The 23233-nt window shown below is 36.6% G+C and overlaps 3 protein-coding genes across 3 annotated transcripts in view; 2 read left to right on the top strand and 1 right to left on the bottom strand.

Moving 5' to 3' along the window:
* Nucleotides 1–260: 260 nt before the first annotated feature.
* On the bottom strand, nt 261–5420 carry cdk5r1a (cyclin-dependent kinase 5, regulatory subunit 1a (p35)). Its single transcript, XM_048195150.1, has 2 exons — nt 4562–5420; nt 261–3891 (listed from the first exon to the last, which is right to left on the bottom strand). The coding sequence occupies exon 2, from the start codon at nt 3852–3854 to the stop codon at nt 2931–2933; it is 924 nt and encodes a 307-aa protein (XP_048051107.1). The 5' UTR covers nt 3855–3891; nt 4562–5420; the 3' UTR covers nt 261–2930.
* Nucleotides 5421–8772: 3352 nt separating this feature from the next.
* psmd11a (proteasome 26S subunit, non-ATPase 11a) lies at nt 8773–19048 on the top strand. The gene is made up of 13 exons (XM_048195138.1): nt 8773–8930; nt 10584–10685; nt 10829–11025; nt 12275–12332; nt 12439–12633; nt 13081–13225; nt 13325–13385; nt 14966–15028; nt 15173–15298; nt 15377–15412; nt 15591–15642; nt 18058–18200; nt 18314–19048. The coding sequence occupies exons 1-12, from the start codon at nt 8843–8845 to the stop codon at nt 18198–18200; spliced, it is 1266 nt and encodes a 421-aa protein (XP_048051095.1). The 5' UTR covers nt 8773–8842; the 3' UTR covers nt 18314–19048.
* A 3565-nt stretch (nt 19049–22613) lies between these two features.
* nsfa (N-ethylmaleimide-sensitive factor a) overlaps nt 22614–23233 on the top strand; it is a 28391-nt gene continuing 27771 nt past the window's right edge. Inside the window, exon 1 of the mRNA XM_048195127.1 lies at nt 22614–22745. Coding sequence (XP_048051084.1) covers nt 22734–22745 — 12 coding nt within the window. The 5' untranslated portion in view covers nt 22614–22733. The remainder of the gene's footprint in view (nt 22746–23233) is intronic.

Below are 23233 nucleotides of genomic sequence, written 5' to 3'. Positions count from 1 at the left end.
GTAATGTAATATTTAATGCACTTCATGTTGTTGATAACAGAATGGAATATATTTTCTTTCTCTTTGTATTTTTTTTATATCAATATGGTGCAAGATTATCCTTTTCAAATCAATGTGATAAACAGATTAATCAAAAGTAATCTAATATGTAATAAAAAAAATAGTCATAATTACTAACTACAATTTTTGTCATGTAATTTGGAATCAGTTTGTTGTGCATGTATATGAGGCATATAAAAAATAAAGACACATAATCAATATTTTGCTTGCAAATGCACATTTTTATAGAAAGTAGATAGAAGAGTTGACCAAAGTCATTGCACAAACTCACATTCATACACACCCATATACTGTAACAGATTGCTTCTTTAAATATATCATAGTTACTCATTTTTGTTTCATTTTGATCAACAAAATTCACACAATGTGAAACATAAAGAAAAGAGAAATTCGTATTTCAGTCTCTTGTTGCTATACAGTTTTTTTTTCTTGTTGAAGATCGTTACATCAACCACAAAAATTGTATGAAACATAACACAATTTTGCCTGTTTTATTAGGCTATCTATGACAAGAACAAAGTTGCTGTATGGTCCTCCTCCAAACCTTTACTGTCAGTTATCATCACATCCAGTATCCCATTCTACCAATGGAGCCATTTGTTATAGTAGCATCAATGCATGTACAGTCTTTTTGCCCTATGTACAAAACTTCACTACATTCAGCTAACCAATGAGAACGGTCTTGCTATGGGTAATACGTGATCTTTGCATTATTAGCACCATCAGTGTTTAATCAGAATGAGGCCAGACACAAAATATGGGGGATAAATGTGAATGCATTGTCACTAGCAAATAATCAGAAATATATAGTCTTGTGTGTAAATATGATCCCATGTAGAAGCAGAAAAAAACTTTTTAACAGACAAAAGACAAATAAATGGATTTAAAGACGTTGTCTGCTAGCTTTTGTCTGTCATTGATCTTTGAACTTCAATTGTGCATATTGCTAAACGTAGTGCAATCAGGTCACAGATGACCTGCCATCTGAGTTGATTTGATCAGTTTGTGTGTGTCCAGGTAATAATCTTAGTATGTCATCATTATGTCATCATTTGCATATTGAAAAGCTGTTGTACTGGTTTTTTTTTAATAGAGGCCTCTTAAGACTCTCACAAAGCAACCTGTGAACTGCTTTAAATCTCCCTCCTTCATCACTGTTGATCATCTTTAACAAAAACTGTGCTTGTCCTCAAGTCACATACTAAAGATTGAATAGTGAGCAAACAATGTATCGACAAATGCTGATGAATGTGTATTTCTTATTCACAGGAAGGACAACACCTCCTTCTTAAGATGGTTGTTAATTGCATTTCAATCGACAACATATCTGGTTTGCAATGTGTCATACAGTTTAACAGAAGAAAAACTGTGCATGAATCAAATCAGCTGTCTTCTCACATTTTGTAAGATAGCATAAAAATACAGAAAAGAAGATAACAAAGAAGCTTGTTGGGCATATTTGTAAGTGCTTTCTTTAAACAGATTGACTTAAAACTGTAACGTAACATTATTCATAGTTTATTTTGCACATGACCCTTGCACTATTTTGTTTTGCACCACCATCTTTTAGAATTTTTATGTTTGATATGTATTTTAGGGCATTTTGTGTATTTAAAATAACTGTAGGGTTTTGTTTTTATTATGAAAATACTATTCTGGACTTGAAGCAATGGCAAGTTTCTAATAATATAAGCAATTTACTTTCTTCTTTTTTTTTTTAACAAAATATTTGTAACATTGTATGTCTCCAGCTCAAGTCTTTCCATAATGTCTCTTCTCCTTTGCTCTTTCAAAAATATCCCTTTCCTAATGAGAAGGCTACAAAAGCTTAGTGTACTTCTGGCTGAATTTTATAACTTTTATGGCACATAATTTTTGGAACACTGTCCAAAAGAACATTATATAAAATTGTGACCATCAAATCATAAAACAAAGAGTGTGGTTGGACAAGAAGCATGCATTAACACCCGTATAAGAACATACAGTACTCGCTGCTGAACATACATAAAACCGCGCTCTATTTGTTTGTTCCCCATTGGAGATTTCAGTTGTTTTCATGATGACAACAGGTAGCGCAACATGGAAAACGGTCTCCTTCTCGAGGTGAAAGATTCTGTTCTGCTGGAAGCAGTGGTCGGTTCTTCATCACAAATCTTTTTAGCACGTAAATCGTTATTGATTTCCTCGATATATAATGTCATTAACAACAACAACTGATGTACGTTTGTACAGATCACCTCATCAAATGGCCTTGAATCTGCAGCAGTTTAAGACCCAGACCTTCTTGAAGGCCACTAAGATATGCTAAACAAACATAACATGTTGAAAAAGTGATGCCATGCAAGAGCAGCAGTTCATGGTCCTCGTGTATCGGTCTAGGATTTATGTGAATGTCAAACTAGAGTCTTTGGTTTGAATAATTTTGAAAGTGTTGCTAACTTGGCTCTCGTTTTCAACTACTACTAAACTGTAGCACAAGCTGAGCTTGCTCAGTCTTTATTGTGAGTCAAGAAGCATTTTTTTTATTGGGAGTCATAAAGACTGCTGCTAATGTTTGTGTATGGATGGAATCACTTGGAAAGGTCAACATGCTGCCCAGTCGGGAATATCCTGCAGTTGATTCATTGCCCTCAGAAACGCCACACGACTAGTCAAAGAACGCATTGTTGGCTGGCAAGGTGTTGTCCTGCATCTTGGTCAGACCTTAAGGGAATGGCTGATCCAATCGCATTCATTGCTACAAATAAGCTTCAAAAATCTATGCTTTTTAATACTAATAATAACACTAAAGTTTTTGTTTTGTTTCTGTGCACAAAACCTTTTTATGCACAGTTTTTTTTTCTTTTTCTGTTTATGCACAAACGGCTCACTTATCGATCCAGGCCGATAAGTATCCGGTTCTCCTCCTCCTTTTGACTTTCGTTTTTCAGGTCAGCGAAAACCTGAGTGAAGTAGTGCGGGTCAGAGTTAAGCTGGAGCATTTTGCTACTCATGCGGTTGATGATCGCCAGACTGCGATTCCAAAAGGCATCCTTATCCGTCTCCACCAGGAAGGGTTTGAGCGGGTAGGAAATCTCGTTTCCCATGTAGGAGTAGGACAGGTAGAGGCAAGTGAGCAGCTCGGCCTGCAGCTCGCGCTCGCTGGACACCTCGCCCGTAATGACCTCGCGGCACAGCATATAGAGGAAGACCACGTTAGCTGGGGTGATGAAGCCCTGGTCCTGCCAACCCTGCAGCAGAAGGGACCGGTCCACGCTGCGCAGCCACAGAACAGGGTCGGCGGGAGAGAGGCGCTTCAGTCGGTAGCAGCGCCGGCACAGGAACTCGCCCAGGCTTCTCAGAAGCTCGCTGGTGGAAGCCTGCACGATCACCCTTTTGGGTGTGCCAGCGTTGGTCGCCTGACCCACCGATCCAGTGATCGAGGTCCTCTTCGCAGTGGAGGCCACATTGGCTGAAGTTTTCGATGTGGGTATGGAGCTCACGGCCGGTTCCTGTGTGAAGCCGGAGAGATTGGCACAGGACTGGGACTTCTTCAGGTTTTGGCTGTTGAGGGTGCCCACGCTCTCTTCATCTTGACTGTCGCCAGACGCCAGCTTCTTAGAGCCTTTCCTCTTGGCCGAAGCCGCCACGATGCGCTTCCACGGCAGGACATTGATGAGCGACTGCCGTTTCAGGCTCTTGTCCTTGGCGTTTTTACTGTTCTGCACAGCTGTATAATGTGCCAGTGGGGGTGGTATTTCATCAAATAGGCCTCCCTTTCGATAACTCGGGGAGACTGAGAGAACAGTTCCCATCTTGCCTTGGTTATTACAGTGTCTTTAGATATGGAATCTGCCCATAAAATAAATAAATAATATTAATGTTTAGTGATAGAATAGTATTTCATCTAAATAAGCAATGAAACCACCATCACCATTTAAATACAACATGCAAAACATATGAATTCTTTTCTCTCACACTCTCTCTCTCTATATTCTATGTCTAGAAAACACATTTAAAAAACATATATATATTTTTAAACATATAGCCTACAGATAGATTTCCCTGTTTTAATGAACTGAACCGCTGGTATGCGATTCACCAGAAGATTCAGCAGAATATGCGAAAGCATCCATCTTAGCTTCAAAATGGAAGGCTAGGATGTAAACACATTCATACCCAATTCATATCCATTTGTAAATAAAAAGTGCGAGCTGGAAATGGTTAGCTGGCTTGACTATTACCACATTTAAGCTTTAAGTCGTTTATGAACTCATAATTTATCAAGCTATTCAAAATATTTAGTGGGTCAACACGAGGAAATGAGAACATCTCGCTTCAGACAAAATGAGCTGTCGTAAATCAGGATAGCATCTTTATAATGACTGGCTCGTGTGGACAGTACAATTTGAGTTTTTCACATTTTATAAACTATAAAGAGCAAAACCCTTTAAAGGCGTTTTTGAAATTAAGATAATTTGAGTCAATATAGGTTATAATCTCATAAATGTCGGTTACTTACTAATCAATACGTCTTCCTCGCGGTGATAAATGTAGATATAGAAGGAAAAGAATTGGTAAATATAGAAATATCCGTCGATTATCCCGTTTTTTCTCGGTGTCGCACTGTGAAGCGTGCTCGTCGTTGTCCAAGGTGCTGAAAATGGGACGTCAGCGATGAAACAATGCTTCTACGTAAAGCAACTATGCAGGGTGTTCAGGATTCTCCGGTTGCTAAGGTTACTTCCCAGGATGCATGCCACGTCTTCCCACATAAACCCTCGATACATGGCAATTCTGTTGTTTTCCTTTCATCACAATAAATCTCAGGTCTGTTTCACATCTGCCCGTCTGTGATCTTCTTGTTGAACTGCGCAGGCGGGTGAATAACAAGCTAGGCTGAAATAAAACTGGAAAAGCTTAAACATAAAAGTCCGCTTCAGACTAATCCTTAAGTAAATTACATGAATTGCGTTCAATGACCGCTATTTTTTTTTTTTTAGAGAGAGAGAGAAGGCTTTGGTGCTCCCTCTTGGTGATGCTGTATCTCAGATGGGTGGGAACTTGGCAGTGAGCTCCCTCTAGTTATCTCTGTCCATGCCGTCCCTCATGTGTTCTCTGAAATCGCTCTCCACAACACCAGCACCTATTATAGCGGTTCCTAAGCGTGAACATATAAGGTATACTTTTAACATAAGACGCCCTGTCTTTGCATGACATGCCAGCTGTTGGCAGATTACAACCTTTAATCAAGATCCTGAGAGTATGGAAAGTGTCACACAAAACGCTCGAGACAGATTAACTTAAATCCTGATGTGCAGTAACGTCGCCGAGGCTTTGTAGAGCTCAGTGGCGCAGTGACATGAATGGGCAACCCCATCCCCCCTCTCACACCCACCCACACACTCTCTCAATCTCTCATGCTTATCCAATCATCCTGCTCTCACTTTGTAATAGTTTAAGGTTTTTTAGATCATTCTGAGTGTTTTGCAGTTGCACTCTTTTATGTTCATATCTTTAAGGTTATCTCATTCTCAAGGCATTGATGAAAGAGCACTTCAGATCAAAAAAGATGGATATAAAAAGTCTACACACACTGTAAAAAAGAATTGTTGGTTTAACATAAAAGGGTTAGTTCACCCAAAAATTCTGTCATTAATTACTCATGTCGTTCCACACCCATAAGACCTTTGTTAATCTTCGGAACGCAAATTAAGATATTTTTGATAAAATCCGATGGCTCAGTGAGGCCTGCATTGACAGCAATGACATTTCCTCTCTCAAGATCCATTAATGTACTAAAAACATATTTAAATCAGTTCATGTGAGTACAGTGGTTATACAGAATATTTTTCGTGTGCCAAAAAAACCCGACTTTTTAACTATATCTAGTGGCGATTTCAAAACACTGCTTCAGAGCGTTATGAATCTTTTGAGTCGAATCAGTGATTCGGATCGCATGTCAAACCGCAAGACTGCTAAAATCACATGACTTTGGTGCTCCGAACCACTGATTCGATTCGTAAAGCTCCGAAGCTTCATGAAAGCAGTGTTTTGAAATCGGCCATCATTAGATATTGTTAAAAAGTCATTATTTAGTTTTTTTGGCGCACAAAAATATTCTCGTCGCTTTATAATATTGAACCACTGTACTCACATGAACCGATTTAAATATGTTTTTAGTACATTAATGGATCTTGAGAGAGGAAATGTCATTGCTGTCAATATCTTAATTTGGGTTCCGAAGATTAAAGGGTTAGTTCACCCAAAAATGAAAATTCTGTCATTTATTACTCACCCTCATGCCGTTCCACACCCGTAAGACCTTCGTTCGTCTTCGGAATGCAAATTAAGATATTTTTGTTGAAATCCGATGGCTCAGTGAGGCCTGCATTGACAGCAATGACATTTCCTCTCTCAAGATCCATTAATGTATAAAAACATATTTAAATCAGTTCATGTGAGTACAGTGGTTCAATATTAATATTATAAAGCGACGAGAATATTTTTGGTGTGCCAAAAAAACAAAATAACGACTTATTTATTGATGGCCGATTTCAAAACACTGCATCAGGAAGCTTCAGAGTGTAAGGGTCTTTTGTGTGAAAACATGATTCGGAGCACCAAAGTGACGTGATTTCAGCAGTTTGGTGGCTTGACGTGATCTGAATCATGATTCGATACACTGATTAATTTGTGCTCAGAAGTTTCCTGAAGCAGTGTTTTGAAATCGGCCATCACTATATAAGTCGTTATTTTGTTTTTTTGGCGCACCAAAAATATTCTCGTCGCTTTATAATATTAATATTGAACCACTGTACTCACATGAACTGATTTAAATATGTTTTTAGTACATTAATGGATCTTGAGAGAGGAAATGTCATTGCTCCCTATGAAGGCCTCACTGAGCCATCATATTTCATCAAAAATATCTTAATTTGTGTTCTGAAGATGAACGAAGGTCTTACGGGTGTGGAACGACATGAGAGTAATAAATGACAGAATTTTCATTTTTGGGTGAACTAACCCTTTAAAAAAAGTAAGTTACCTGGTTGCCTTAAAATTTTGAGTTCATTGAAAAAAAAAAATACTTAATACAATGAAGACGATTGGTTTAATCAATAGAAACTCAAAATATTATGTTATCTGAACCACAATATCTAAGCTGATTTGACAAAAGAAAATGTTGTGATAACAAATCATAAAAATACATATTTTTAACAATGTACCCTTGTTAAAACGTTTTCATCTTGCACATATACAATGCCAAAATGACTTATTTCAGAGAAAACTTGGAATAACTAATAGCAAAAGTGCGCACGCCCCTGACCTAATACTTTTTTATTACAGCACTTAAGTCTGTTTGGATAGGAGTCTATTAGCTTGCCACATATATATTGACTTTGGAATATTTTCCCACTCTTCTTTGCAAAAACATTCCAGATCTGTTAAATTGCAAGCGCATATCCTGTACACAGCTATCCTCAGCTCCACTCACAGATTTTCTATAGGATTCAGGTCTGGGCTTTGGCTTTTTTCTTCTCATGAATTTTTGGAGAAACCTGTTCCATGGTAGATATCTATATCATGCCTTGGAATATTTTGTAGTATCTATCTATCTATCTATCTATCTATCTATCTATCTATCTATCTATCTATCTATCTATCTATCTATCTATCTATCTATCTATCTATCTATCTATCTATCTATGTGTCTGTCTGTCTGTCTATCTATCTATCTATCTATAATAATAATAATAATAATAATGTTTTATTTATTTAGCGCCTTTCAAGAACCCAAGGGACACTTTACATGAAGTTGCTAAATAACATGAATACATATACAAGTATACAGTCAGTATACAACACGTAATAATCTATCTATCTATCTATCTATCTATCTATCTATCTATCTATCTATCTATCTATCTATCTATCTATCTATCTATCATCCATCCATCCATCCATCCATCCATCTATCTATCTATCTATCTATCTATCTATCTATCTATCTATCTATCTATCTATCTATCTATCTATCTATCTATCTGTCTGTCTGTCTGTCTGTCTGTCTGTCTGTCCGTCTGTCCGTCCGTCCGTCCGTCCGTCCGTCTATCCATCCATCTATCTATCTATCTATCTATCTATCTATCTATCTATCTATCTATCTATCTATCGTTCTATCTAACATTTTATCTATCTATCTATCTATAATAATAATAATAATAATAATATGTTTTATTTATTTAGCGCCTTTCAAGAACCCAAGGACACTTTACATGAAGTTGCTAAATAACATGAATACATATACAAGTATACAGTCAGTATACAACACGTAATAATCTATCTATCTATCTATCTATCTATCTATCTATCTATCTATCTATCTATCTATCTATCTATCTATCTATCTATCTATTCATCCATCCGTCCGTCCGTCCGTCCGTCCGTCCGTCCATCCATCCATCCATCCATCCATCCATCGATCTATCTATCTATCTATCTATCTATCTATCTATCTATCTATCTATCTATCTATCTATCTATCTATCTATCTATCTATCTATCTATCAGGCTATATGGTGATAGATGAATAATGTAAACAAATTCTCCAAAATCAGTTATTTACAGCATTCAAGACAAGTTCACATGAAATGTCAATGGCCAGGACTTGGTATCCTGGAGTGAGTCATACAGCCTACTGTCTCCACGAACTCAATCTCCCAGCGTGCCTCAGTGGCGCTTCCGGTAGCGTGTTCAGTGATGATTGTTATGTGAATCAGGCAATTGGTGAATTGGGAAGATGGCGGCTGCGGCGGTAGAGTTTCAGAGAGCTCAGTCGTTGCTCAGCACGGATCGGAATGCGTCCATTGATATTTTACATGCTATCGGTAAGCTTTTCCTGTCCCGCTGGCTTTTGAACCGCTTGTGTGATTTTAGCTGAAGGAGCTGTGTTTTTAACACTCGGATCATGTCCCTCATTGCGATTTGTAGAACAGCAGCTAAATGTGTTAGCCGGTTTCATGCTGCTGACTCACTGTGACAGGCGTGAGAAAGCCTTTAGCTGAATAAAAACACACTGCTCTTATTGACTCTTAACTTTACAGACGGGCCGGTGCGCTCTTTTAAACTTTGTCTTCAGATTTATCTTTATTACTTGTAGCTTGTAGTGTTAGAAAAAACAATGTTCAGTGACCTGCCACCCGTGGAAGCAGTTAGCCAATCAGCTAGCTTCAGCTCTCAATGAACGCGAATCTCTCTGTAGAGATCTGTGTATGTTTGGAAAACACGGATAAATATTCCTTTTATATTTAATACGTGATTTCTGCGTCCTAATTGTGGTGAATCATGTACAATCAGAAGAATGACTGACGTTTCCTAAATGACGTTAAATGAACTACTAGAAGTTTCATGACAACCGAATTAGCTTCGTTAGCTAGTGACATTCCTTAGCAGCTTTTGACATGTTTGAATTATCATAGTGTAAAGGCTGGTAATGTCAAGAAAAGCCTGAAAAATGGCATTGCAACTGAATCATGAAATCTTACTTCGGTAAAGTTGGTTTTATATTCGCACATTCGGACTTCTGATAAATTCAGACTTTCCAATAAATGTGCAATAAATTAATGTTATTTATTAACATTTTAAGCAGCGACATGATATTGACAACCAACGATTGTCAACTTAAAACATTTTCACAGTCGATCAAAATAGGCAAGTATTGTTTTAATGGCATATTACTTGTGAATGTCCAATGTAGTGTGATTAACAAGGCTATTGAATACGGATGTCCGAATGTGCGAATATAAAACCAACTTTACCGAAGTTGAAATCATGATTTGAGTCATTAAAGCATGACTGACCGGTTCTTTAAAATTATAGTCAGTGGTCATAGACCTTTTACTCCTCTTATCGTTAGGTTATGCTATAATATGACAGCGTCAGTAAGTTTTGTTTGGCATCAAGTTTGATATGTGTGCGTTTGTCACGGATAATTTGATAGCATGCCACGCCATTTTTTGATTATCCGCTGCAGAATGTCGTTTAAAAAAAAACAAAAAAACCTTTTATTCAACCTTATTTAACCTCTTTTTAAAACACCATTAATCCAAGCAGCATCCAAGAGAAATGGAAAATAAATACATTTATATTTCAAGAAGAAAAAGTTAGTAAAAGCTCACTGCTACATAAATTACACATATAAGTGGAGCTAATAAAGTAATTTATTGAAATCATTTCTTTTTCAGTTGCTTTTAAGGATTGACATTTTCAGATTAATTAATGCCACATAACTTTAAATTTGGAGCAACTTTAAGAAAACTACATTTGTGTAAATAAAACGTGCCTATAATCAATATTATTACACAAATTCAGTCTCTTTATGTTTTAGTAAGGTTTTCATGTTTCTTTTGGCATTGTCAACAGCTGTTGAAGCCCACCAGTCTAACTAATAATCATCATGATGACCAAGTTTAAATGGTACATTTGGACTGTAAATAATAATATTTGACTGGAAAATGAACTACTACTGTCCACATTTACAGTCAAACGAGACATCCAAGACAATGACGAAGAGGCTGTGCGTGTCAAAGAACAGAGTATTTTGGAGCTGGGCGGACTGCTGGCCAAGACTGGACAAGCTGCTGGTAAAGATCTTTAACTAATGGGTTGTCAGTATAAACACATTAATGTCTCCATCGTCATCATTGCCTGAAGGCCGCTACTTTTTCAGCTGTTGTTTTCCCTCAAGATTAATAACTATTATTGTCCATATATTGTTCCTTTGCAGAATTGGGTGGTCTGCTGAAGTATGTCAGGCCGTTCCTGAACTCCATCAGCAAAGCAAAGGCGGCACGGTTGGTGCGCTCTTTGCTCGATATGTTCTTGGACATGGAGGCAGCTACTGGTCAGGAGGTTGAATTATGTTTGGAGTGCATTGAATGGGCCAAATCAGAGAAGAGGACCTTTCTACGACAGGCCCTGGAGGTGAGTTATGTAAATTAGAGGCTTGCAAACATCTCCATTACTGTTGCTCATATGTAGGGTTCGGTTTCCCACCCCCCAGAAGGTCCACCTTGTAACTTTTTAGTTTATGTTGTGCTGGGACATGATGTTATTGATATTTCTACCAAGGTTCACTCATTATTCTTTGTTCAAAAGAACACCTTTTATTTAAAATAGAAGTCTTTTTGTAACATTATAAATGTCTTTACTTTCACTCTTAAAGGGTTAGTTCACCCAAAAATTAAAATTCTGTCATTTATTACTCACCCTCATGTCGTTCCACACCTGTAAGACCTTCGTTCATCTTCAGAACACAAATTAAGATATTTTTTTATAAAATCTGAGTTCTTATCTCCCATTGAAAGCAAAGAAATTTTCACATTCAAAGTCCATAAAAGTAGTAAAGACATCGTTAAAATAGTCAACGTGACTACAGTGCTTCAACCTTAATGTCATGAAGCGACAAGAATACATTTTGTGCTCAAAAACAAAATAAAAATAAGTGAGTGTAGACACATTGCAGCGCTTCCGTGTTTACGTCAGAATGCCCACACTTTATTGGCTGGCTCCTGCGTCAGCATCACTGACATGTGTCGTGCTGCTCACATGACCAGTGCCAGCGTTCTGACATAGAACACGGAAGAACAGGCTGCAGTGTGTCTACAATGTAAACTGCACAGCAGACTGACAGGGTAGAGTGGGAATTGTTGAATAAAGTTATTTTTATTTTGTTTTTGAGCACAAAACGTATTCTTGTCGCTTCATAACATTGCTTAAACCACTGTAGTCACGTTGACTATTTTAACGATGTCTTTACTATTTCTCTGGACATTGAATTTGGTAATTTTGTTGCTTTCTATGAAGGATGAAATCCTCTTGGATTTCATCAAAAATATCTTAATTTGTGTTCTGAAGATGAACGAAGGTCTTGCGGGTGTAGAACGACGTGAAGGTGAGTAATTAATGACAGAAATTTAATTTTTGGGTGAACTAACCCTTTAATTAATTTAATGCGGCTTTGCTGAATGGACAACTTAATTTCTTAAAAAAAAAAAATTCTTACTGATCCCAAACTTTTGAACAAAAGAAAAGCTTGATGGAATTCAGTTGAATACACCAAAAGATCACTTCTTTTTTGCTGCCTGGCTTGCCTTATATATCTTTGTCGTTATGATCAGTATTGATAATATGCTAATTCAATGATTTCTTATGTGTTACTTCAATCCTTTAGGCCCGTCTGGTCTCCTTATATTTTGACACCAAACGTTACCAAGAGGCTCTGCATCTTGGTGAGTCCTTGACAAGATCATCCCTTGTATTTGACATTGTGTCATTCATGTTCTTAAGATGTATTTGCGGTCTGTAACCACTTTCTTTTTCTTTCTTGTTAATCAGGCTCTCAGCTCCTGCAAGAGCTGAAGAAGATGGATGATAAAGCTCTGCTGGTGGAGCTCCAGCTGCTGGAGAGCAAGACGTATCATGCATTAAGCAACTTGCCCAAGGCCAGAGCAGCTCTGACCTCTGCCAGGACCACAGCAAATGCCATCTACTGCCCCCCAAAGCTGCAGGCTGCTCTAGATATGCAGTCAGGTATGTTTCTACAAAGACTTTCAGTATCATGCCAAATTCTAACCAGGCATGACACCTAATTTGTCTGTCTACACTGAAAGTAAAAATTGCTTTTCAACATGATACGATCACAGCCAGTCAGAACATATTTGTTTGTACTGTATTATGACTGCCCACAGTGAGACATTCACATGCATTGATAGAAACAGTTTGCATGTTCTCAGTCTCTAAAGTATTAACAACCAGACATCCTGTCTTAACTGTACTGAGAAATTTTTCTGCAAATGCTTATTGAGTACTGATGTGCATTACTTATCTTAATATCCCACTTTTAAACTTATTAAAAAATAGATTGTGAGTACTATTGTGATTTACCGGATGATTTGTTTGTGAAGGAATTTGAGCTGTTGGAGACATCTCACTTAAGTTACTGTACTGAATGCATTACATCCTCTTTTTCCCTTGAAGGCATTATTCATGCTGCTGAGGAGAAGGACTGGAAAACGGCGTATTCATACTTTTATGAGGCTTTTGAAGGCTATGATTCTATTGACAGTCCCCGGGCCATCACTGCACTCAAGTACATGCTCCTTTGCAAGATCATGCTGAACTCGTGAGTGTCTCTCACTTTTCCCCCTTTTTTTTCCCCTCTCTCTCTTCATTAAACTGTTTGCATTGAACATGTTAAACCTGTATATCTTTATCTTTGCAGGCCAGAGGATGTGCAGGGCCTGATCAGTGGAAAACTTGCCCTCAGATATGCTGGCAGACAGGTAGATGTCTGTGTAGTTTTTCCCATGACCTCTGCAAAAAATATAGTCAGCAGCTAAGATCACATAATAATGTTGTACATTATAGTATTGTGCTACATTGTTATGCATTATTATAATAAGCATTATTGCTATAATATGAAAGGTTGAAGCATTCTGTTGCTAAGTAAAAGTGTACCAAAAAGTTTAATACTAGTTTGAGACTCAACACGGTTACTACACAGTGCTGGCAGATCCACTGAGAAAGCATTTGAATTCGGCGCAGTATTAATAACATTCAAATTCAGTGCAGAATTCTGTTATAAACCATTGATATTAGATCAAACAGCACTGATGTGGAAACCAGGTGAAACATTGTGCCATGAACGAACAACGAACAGCTTTTCAGTCCACAAATCACCAAAATTCACCATGGATTTGTAGTAATGCTAACTGTAACTATGGTATTGTGGCAGAAATAGTTGAATGTTTTTACATTGTTCATTTTAGGGCTCTAACAACCTTTTGAGAGTAAAATTCAAGCACTTTTCAAAGACTTTTGAGTGTTTCACATTTTTTCCAGGACTTTAAAGCTCTACATATTATCCTATTTAAATGTAATTTTTAATGTGATGACCAAAAAAAAAAAAAAAAAAACATTTTCCCCTATAAAAATTAGGCTTTTACATGTTACTGTTGTTAATAAAAGTTAATTTTATCTGCATCTCAATTCAAGCTCAGTGCTTTAGTATCATGAGCATTTCCAAGAAACATGTAATATTATTAGTTTCTGCACTTGTTAATACAAAACAATAGCAATTTTATGATTAAAAATACCCCCCACAGCTACCAAATAAGGTGCCGGTGCCACCATCTGTAGAACCAAATGTTGCTCTGGAGCCCCGTTAGGGTCAGTAAGATTTTGTTTTTGAAAGCAATTAATACTTTAATTCAGCAAGGGTGCTTTTAATTGATCAAAAGTGACAGTAAAGACATTTATAATGTTATAAAAGATTTCTATTTCAAATAAATTCTGTTCTTATGAACTTCTATTTATCAAAGAATCCTGAAAAATGCATCAGTTTCACAAAAATATTAAGCAGCACAACTGTTTTCAATATTGATGATAATTAGAAATGTTTGAGCTTCAAATCAGCATTTTAGAATGATTTCTGAAGGATCATGTGACACTGAAGACTGGAGTAATGATGCTAAAAATTCAGCTTTGTCATAGGAATAAATCACATTATAAAATATAAGTTATTTTAAATTATAATATCTCACAATAATTTTTTTTTACTGTATTTTTTGTATACATTTAATGTGTACATTTGAAATTGTGGATTAAATCTCTGCCTGTGGTGGAAAGCGTTTCTGAGAGAGCCTGATGACTCCGCTGGTACTTAAACCAATATTAAAATACTATCCCAGATTGCAGCACAAATATCATAGTGTTCAACCACTTCCATTTTTATATGACCTCTAAAATGCACTCAGCCACAACACTTGACCCGGTGTGCTGCGTGACAAAGTGATGTTTTTCAGTTGTGTCTGTCGTTGGAGGATTATGTGGATTAACTTGTCCTCCCTCTCGCTTTCTTTAGACAGATGCACTTAAATGTGTGGCCCAAGCCAGCAAGAACAGATCACTTGCAGACTTTGAGAAGGTGGGTCAGATGCCTTGGCTTAAAATGTTTCTACTGTTGCGCCCTGCTGTTGTTTTCTTATTTTCACCCTGGGTTACACTACATTCTCAGTCCACCTATAGTTTTTACATTTAATGTCCTTTTTTTTTTTTTATCTGCATTCAGGCTTTAAAAGAATACAAAGCTGAGCTGCAGGATGACCCCATCATCAGCACCCACCTGACCAAACTCTATGACAATCTGCTGGAACAAAACCTCATAAGGGTCATCGAGCCCTTCTCCAGAGTGCAGGTAATGTCCTGCTCTACCTTTAGTGAGCACTGATATATGCTTAAATACATTATATACATTTTTCTCCTATGCCAACAGATTGAACACATTTCTGAGCTAATAAAACTCTCCAAGGTAAGGCATTTTTACTCTCTAATTTGCAAACAACGCCTCATATGTATAGATGTAAATGCAAACAGATTTTAATTTTAATTACTGTTGTTTTGCTCTCATTCTTTGTCAGTAATATGTGCACTTTTGTTTCAAGTCTCCGTTCTCAAATTTTAACATCGCTCTTCCATTATCTCATCAGGGGGATGTTGAAAGGAAACTGTCACAGATGATTTTAGACCAGAAATTCCACGGTATGATGCCATCATCCTTGTATTTTACTTGATACGTTCTCTGTCAAACTTAGGACTGGGTATCAGTGCATTTATAGATTTTATTGATTTGAATTTGATTCTGATTCATGTGTGTTGTATTCATGTGAATTCATGTTTTCAGTTAGAAATCTTCATTTTACTTTCCACTGAAAGAGATTCTGTCTACTAATTCTGTAAATTATACACTGTAAAACCCAGTGAGTTAATTCATTTCATTTGAGGAAACCGTTTGCTTTACATCTTTTAAGTGATAAATATTGGCCTATTAGAGTGCTTTCATTTGAGTCTGCTAAAAAGGATATTTCTTAATATAAAATAAACTGCTTAAATATCTTGTATACTTTATTAAGTTTACTGAATTAACCCTAAATCTCTTAATCTCTATTAACTCTAGTGATTCATTTAGTATATTTGACTTAGGTTTTACAGTGTACATAGTGTTTCGGACTGATCAGTAAATTGGTAATTCATCACCATCCATTAAAAGAACTGGCTCAAAAGAGTCCAGTGTTTCCCACAGGTTTGAAATATACTTGCGGTGGTAGCCGGGCAAAAAATCCTCCTATTACCCACGGCACAAAAATGGTCTACTACATGTGACAAACAAATAATGTGTGATTTTCAACAGTATTTTTATTTATTGAAATTAATTTTAATTACATAGCATACTATTACATTTAATTACATACTAATATTATGCATTATTATGCATTGTAAATTATGCAAAATTACAGCATTTAAATGGTTCACCTATTCCGATGTCCCTCCTTGCTGTCATATAGTGTCTCTCTCAGTGAATGGGACACAGATTTTACTAGTAAAATTTATAAAATGAATATGTGTCAAATAATGTTCTTAGTCTTTTCTTCCTGTGGGGGAGACTACAATAATTTACTATGAATTAAATGGAAATCAAATTAAATACAATTTATTGTGTAACCAAAATACCAATAATGCCCAAAAGAAAAAGAAAAAACTTAGCGTGTGACTTTTAATTATAAACAAGCCCGAAATACACCAGGACTCTTATTTTGAAATGTCTGTACTATTGCAGGCTGATCCTTCAGATTCTTACAATCGTCTAAAACATTTTATATAAAGGCCATGAAGTAGACATTGTAATAATTCATCAACTTGAGTTCGTTAGCAATCGCTTGGCATAAATCTGCGCTTTTCATTGATTGAGAATCACTTTGAAGTAGTCTGAAGCGCTGTTGCGTGAGCCTGTAGAACGCGCAACAGCGCCGCCTTGTGATTTTGCAAAATGCAGCGCCCATGGAATGCCAGCGGGAGTAAACAGTTTTGACGCACATGTAACGAGCAGGTATGAAACGACTAGTTAATTGATCGCGGGTGGTTTCATTATCTTGCGTGGATATAAAAGTATAAGAGGATAAAAATAATAAAAGCAAAAATGTGTCTCCAAATATACTTGGGCGGCCGTTATTATACGGGGGCGGCCAGCCCAAGTAAAGTCTATGTGTGGGAAGCACTGGAGTCATTCATTTCAGGAATTGGGCTTCACTGGTTGGTCACACTGTGTGTTTTTGATCTATGTTTGTACTAGGGCTGCTCGATTATAAGTATGTAAAAATCAAAATCACAATTATTTTGGTCAGTATTGAAATCACGAATATTGTTGGACGATATGATCAGTCTTATTTCATGATATGAGTCATTGTAGATATCAGCAATTTCACAATTATCGATAGACTACTTCAGCAAAAACTAATAACTAATGTAGCGAAGTAACAGATCATCAAAACAGTTTCAGAAGATAAGTAAACAGTCAGCAATACAATATTACAAACAAAATGGACATAAATACAACAGAAGAAAAAACAAATGAAATAAACAGTGCTTTAAGTTTTTTCAGGGAGATGTTCTAACAGTGGTATTCAGGCAATAGCCTACAACAGAAACTGAATGAAGTAATCAATTGTAAAATAACACTGCATAGTCTTCACTGTATACATTAAATGTAGATTAATCCTTATTAAAGCTACAAAAGTTCTTCATTCAAGAGCAGTGAGTGATTTTGTCTTTGTCTTTTGTTGTCAAGCAGTAATATTGGGCTGTTTACATACACTTAAGACATGTGATGACACTCTTTAATAATATCAGGCCCGTACCTCAGTTTAGCAACAGTAGACTGCATTTTACAACACTCACCTATTCAAATGACTTGGATGTTAAGTTTGGCTTAGAGAGGAACGAATGTGCACCATTGAATGTGGCACAATAATCTTTTTTAACTCTATCTTGTTTTCATAATCGTTGGAAGCCAAAATCTATATGCATATACTATAAATCAGCATTTGTGCTCCTTCCAAATATTTTCACTGTGATTTTATAATGATTCTTATCAAAAACTCTTATTCTCACTGCATTTAGGAATCCTTGACCAAGGGGAAGGTGTCTTGATTGTATTTGACGAACCTCCAGTAGACAAAACATATGAAGCTGCCCTTGAAACAATTCAGAACATGAGCAAAGTAGTGGACTCGCTCTACAACAAAGCCAAGAAACTGACATAGGCAAGTCCATTTTCTGTGTTGTGCTTTGTGCATAATAGTGTTGAATCTCATGGTATCACATGTCGTTACATTGAAAAATTACTTTGCTGATCTCAACTTTTCCTTTTGTGCAGGTTGAGCATTGGACCCTGCAGCTGAGAGCATGGCCAGTGTGGGGACTCTGGGGGAAGGGGAGAGGGATGTTATTCAGATACCAAGTCAAAAAAAAGGTCTAACACCCCAAAAACGGACTGACTCCTGCTGTTGTCCTCTCTGGCTTTCACTTGGACATTTTTTACCACCTTCCTCAAAGGACAAACTATTACTATTACTATGGGATCACATTTTTTTATTTTCACTTGATTTTTTGCTGTTAATGCATTTCTTTGTATCTTGGCTGTGCCTAATGGGCCATCAGGGAATCTTCAGAAAAAGAAAAAATAATAAACTCACCTGCATTCTAACTTTATTTGAAATGTATATACATAATTCTCTCGTAGAGCAAAGCTGATATGAGAATGATTCAGTTCCCTTGCCAATCTGGGGCCATTGTGTTGAGCAAGATTCCCTGCATTACTGATTGAACGGTTTTAGCCCAAACCCCGGTCCCCTAAGGAAGCCCCTGGCTTCGCTCCAGGCCTACCTCTCTTACAGACAGCATACTTGGACTTTTTATGTGGGGTGGAAAAATTCTAATAAGATGCTGTCAACAGGACGGGGTTTTGAGCTGTTGTCATTCCCTGGCCTGTGCATTCCTGCCCTCCTCCTCCTCCTTTGTACATATCGTTGCCAAGCGCCTCTGTCTGGCCTGTCATGCTGTTGCCCTTTTTTTTATAACGCTAAAAAACATAATAAAGTCACCAAGAGAACATGACTCTGAGTGCTTCTGTACCAGATCCTAGGATACAAAGAACATCAGATTAGCATGTTTTGAGGATTTTACTTGCACCTGACAGTTCTCATTTGACTTGAGTCATGATTTTAATATTTATTTATTTGTGCTCTATTAAAGTAATATGTAATAATTTTTCCTTGCAGGTCTGAAATACCCATTCACAACCAGCCCAACACTGAACCAATAGTTTGGGTCTCATTTTTTTATACATCACCAGTTTACAAAACCTGAATGATTTTAATTGAATCAGTTTGTTTCATGTCCCATTCACAATGAACAGATAAATTGAATTGATTTGGTATGAACATAGTTTTGATTAATGGGGCAAAAAAAAAATGTTTATCGTTTACATGTCCATTTTATTAACAGTAATACAAAGTTGGTTTGTTTTTAATAGAATTTAAAAATGTGTTCATCTTTGAAATGTAAATAAATTTAAGTATTTATGTAAATAATTCATATTCAAAGTTTAATAGATGATTTTGTTTTTAAATGCTGAATCGTGGCTTCAACAATCTGATGAGCAAGAAATTGCGATAAAGACACCTTACTGACAACAATCTGCAAGTAGCAATCTGCAATATTTGCTAAATGTTTATTGGATTTATTGCTTAATTTGAACGTTTTATAGCATACAATATGCCATGCTGGGATGTCATTGACTTTGAGATGACTTAAAAAACCACTGACTCATTTTTTTTTTTTACTTTTTGTGCACCAAAAAACAAAACAAAATGACTCAAATGACTCAACAAAATGACTCATCAAACATTACTTAATATCAGAGCAATAAAACAATACAGGCACATGGAAACCATAAAACAAAAAAAGACAGAAAACTACACAAACACAGATAAGATGCCAGGGTAATAAAACAACAACAATGCAATATATGTAAACCTTAAAGGATTAGTCCACTTTTAAATAAACTTTTCCTGATAATTTACTCACCCCCATGTCATCCAAGATGTTCATGTCTTTCTTTCTTCAGTTGAAAAGAAATTAAGTTTTTGATGAAAACATTCCAGGATTTTTCTCCTTATAGTAGACTTCAATGGGCACCAAACGGTTGAAGGTCAAAATTAGTTTCACTGCAGCTTCAAATTGTTCCACACGATCCCAGATGAGAAATAAGGGTCTTATCTAGTGAAACCATCGCTCATTTTCTGAAAAAAATTTAAAATTATATAAGTTTCAACCATAAATGCTAATCTTGAACAAGCTCTCTTCTTCTCCTCCATTTGAATTCCAGCAGTGTAGACACTGCTAAGTGTAATACTGCCCTCCACAGGTCAAAGTTTGAACTAATTTTTATATGCAATATCCTAGTTCAATAGTATATAACAATTAGTTCAAACTTTGACCTGTGGAGGGCAGTAATACGCTTAGCAGTGTCTACACTGCTGGAATTCAAATAGAGGGTATGCACGTGACGTCACCGTCGACCGTTAGGACTGTCACGTCCACTGAGTGGCAAAAGACTGAGCGGCAATGTTGGTTTTCAGCGTGAATGTCGCGAAAAACACACAAAACACTTCCAAAACGGGAAAGAGCTTTTCGATTGACTGTACAAATAGTTTTGGCACAAAACCTGAGGTATATATTTAAAAACTGCAGAAAGCAACAGAAAAATAAGCAAATGGATCACTGAAATTCACAGAAACAACTTGACTCCAGCAGATAAACATGGATTTAATCATTTTGTGTCAAATTGTTGGATTTTGAGGTAAAATCATACCGTATATATTGTATTGTTATATATTATGTTGACAACTCATCAATTAAATATTTTCCATCTTATATTCTGCATAATTGGGCGTTTTTAAATAACACTGACAAAAACTATAGACTACTATAAAACTATACGTTATATGTTTCAAGGCTGGACAATATGACGATATAACATTGAAATAAGTGATTACGCGGATTTAGACCTACCGATATTGGCATTATATAAAGCATTCACCGGCAGATTTGCTTTATATATTTCCCCACCGTCGAAATCAGGCACATATAAATGTCAGGAAATAGGCCTACGACTCCTAGCTGCATGTCAATATCCATGGATTAGGTTTATTTGACAAGTTGTAAGGAACACTTTCGAGTCCAACCTTTGGTGTAATTCGTTAGTTTTACTCGCGTTTTCGCAGTTTCCCCTATTAAATCCAGTCATGAAGCAGCTCTTTTGCCTCTCAGTCCAGCTGAGGGAGCGCGTTTTCGGCGGGAAAGTGACGTCGTTGCATACCCTCTATAGAGGAGAAGAAGAAGAAGAAGCTAGTTCAAGATGGGCATTTATGGTTGAAACTTGTATAATTTTACATTTTTTTCAGAAAATGAGCGATGGTTTCACTAGATAAGACCCTTATTTCTCATCTGGGATCGTGTTGAACAATTTGAAGCTGCAGTGAAACTAATTTTGACCTTCAACTGTTTGGTGCCCATTGAAGTCCACTATATGGAGAAAAATCCAAGAATGTTTTCATCAAAAACCTTAATTTCTTTTCAACTGAAGAAAGAAAGACATGGACATCTTGGATGACATGGGGGTGAGTAAATTTTCAGGACAATTTTATATGAAAGTGAACTAATCCTTTAAGAGGACAAAAAGGAAGAATATAGAGATACAGTTTTCATAGCTTTGGGATTAACAGAGCATTGGATAGTTTTGATATATTTGTCTAGATCATCTTTGAATAGAGAAAAGAGAGGTTTAGAGCCAGTAAATTTTTGTTTATGTATGTGAAATTTAGTTAGTAGGAAACACAAATTAATTATGTAATATTTTCCTATATTCTCTTTTGAATAGTCAAACAATCCAAAGAAAACATCTTTAAAACAGAAAGGAAAGTCACTTATAAAATATGATTGGATAAACATTAACACATCTGACAAATTTCTCTGTGTGGGTACATTGCCAAAACAAGTGAATGAGATCTTCCACAGAAGAGTGACAGAAAGAACAATTCACTTCAATATCTGACTTATATTTCCTAAGAAAGGCTTTGGTCGGGTAACATTTGTGAATTAATTCAAATGTTATTTCTTTTACTTTATTAGTAAGCAGATACTTATGAGACAAGGACCACACTTTCTCCCATTCTCTACAGTATTATTCCAGTATGGTATTATATAGCTACGGAATTGTCCTTAACTCTCTCTAGAAGAGAGCTCTGATTTTAGAATTATTTTTATGTTGCTCTACAGAAAAGCACACATTTCCGATCATTGTGTCAGTTAGGTTCAAAGAGTGAGTACATGGCCATGGAAATGTAGAACCTTGCAACAGAAAAGACACACCAGAAGGAATAGCACTTAAAGCAATAGCGTATTCATTAGCAGTTATAGGAATTTTATATTTCTGTAAAAAATATGAGTAGTTATAAAGTCTGCCCTGTGAACTAAAAAGCTGTCCAACTAAAAGAAGATAATTTCTGAACCAGTTGTCAAAGAAAAGTTATTTATTCTTGTAGAGAATATCTCTGCCTCGTTTTTTGAAGCGGTTCTCTGAACGAACTGTTCAAAAGAATCGATTCCTAGAAACGAGTCAGAATTCCAGTCCACGCGCATGCGCAGCTCTCGCCTGTGTCGCTGTCCGCTACTGTAGTGCTGCTCTAGTACTGCTGCGTGGATCTCTCCCGAGCAGCATCACCAACGCAAACATGGCGACCCGGGTAAGATATGCTTCCATTTAAATTATTCAATGAATAAGCTTATTTTTATTAGGAATTAGCTCTGCGTTGAAATTGAGCGCACTATTTCGCCACAGTCGCAATCGAAATAAGAGCTTTATTGTCTCTTTTTCAAAAACACAAACACTAAAATTCAGATTTTGCCAGCCACTGACATCTTTCCTCAATGTAACCTGCCTACATACAGTAGCAGGTGGCGAATCAGTCATTTCTGACCACGAATACAGATCTGCAGCAATATTGCGGGTGTTTGGTTTACCTTATTATTCATAGCATGCTAATATGTGGCTAACGCACAATGATATACGGGAACAAAAATAATAATTAACTCGCATCATGAGTAGGCTAACGTTACTCAAATGTCGGCGGTGGCACGAGCCTATTAATTTTCTAGCATTTGTATGCGTCATGAAATAGAGGTGATTGTTTCTAGCCTGAGCCCTTTGGTAAACAGGCAAAAGCTTAAAATA

This window comes from Megalobrama amblycephala, linkage group LG1, assembly GCF_018812025.1.
Source record: "Megalobrama amblycephala isolate DHTTF-2021 linkage group LG1, ASM1881202v1, whole genome shotgun sequence".
NCBI classification, from domain to species: domain Eukaryota; kingdom Metazoa; phylum Chordata; class Actinopteri; order Cypriniformes; family Xenocyprididae; genus Megalobrama; species Megalobrama amblycephala.
This window is presented reverse-complemented; position numbering and strand designations above follow the sequence as displayed.

Coding starts and splice junctions, on each gene's coding strand:
- cdk5r1a (XM_048195150.1), bottom strand. CDS start 3,854: ATGGGAACTGTTCTCTCAGTCTCCCCGAGTTATCGAAAGGGAGGCCTA.
- psmd11a (XM_048195138.1), top strand. CDS start 8,843: ATGGCGGCTGCGGCGGTAGAGTTTCAGAGAGCTCAGTCGTTGCTCAGC. Junction 8,931..10,583: donor TGATATTTTACATGCTATCG/GTAAGCTTTTCC, acceptor CCACATTTACAG/TCAAACGAGACATCCAAGAC. Junction 10,686..10,828: donor CAAGACTGGACAAGCTGCTG/GTAAAGATCTTT, acceptor GTTCCTTTGCAG/AATTGGGTGGTCTGCTGAAG.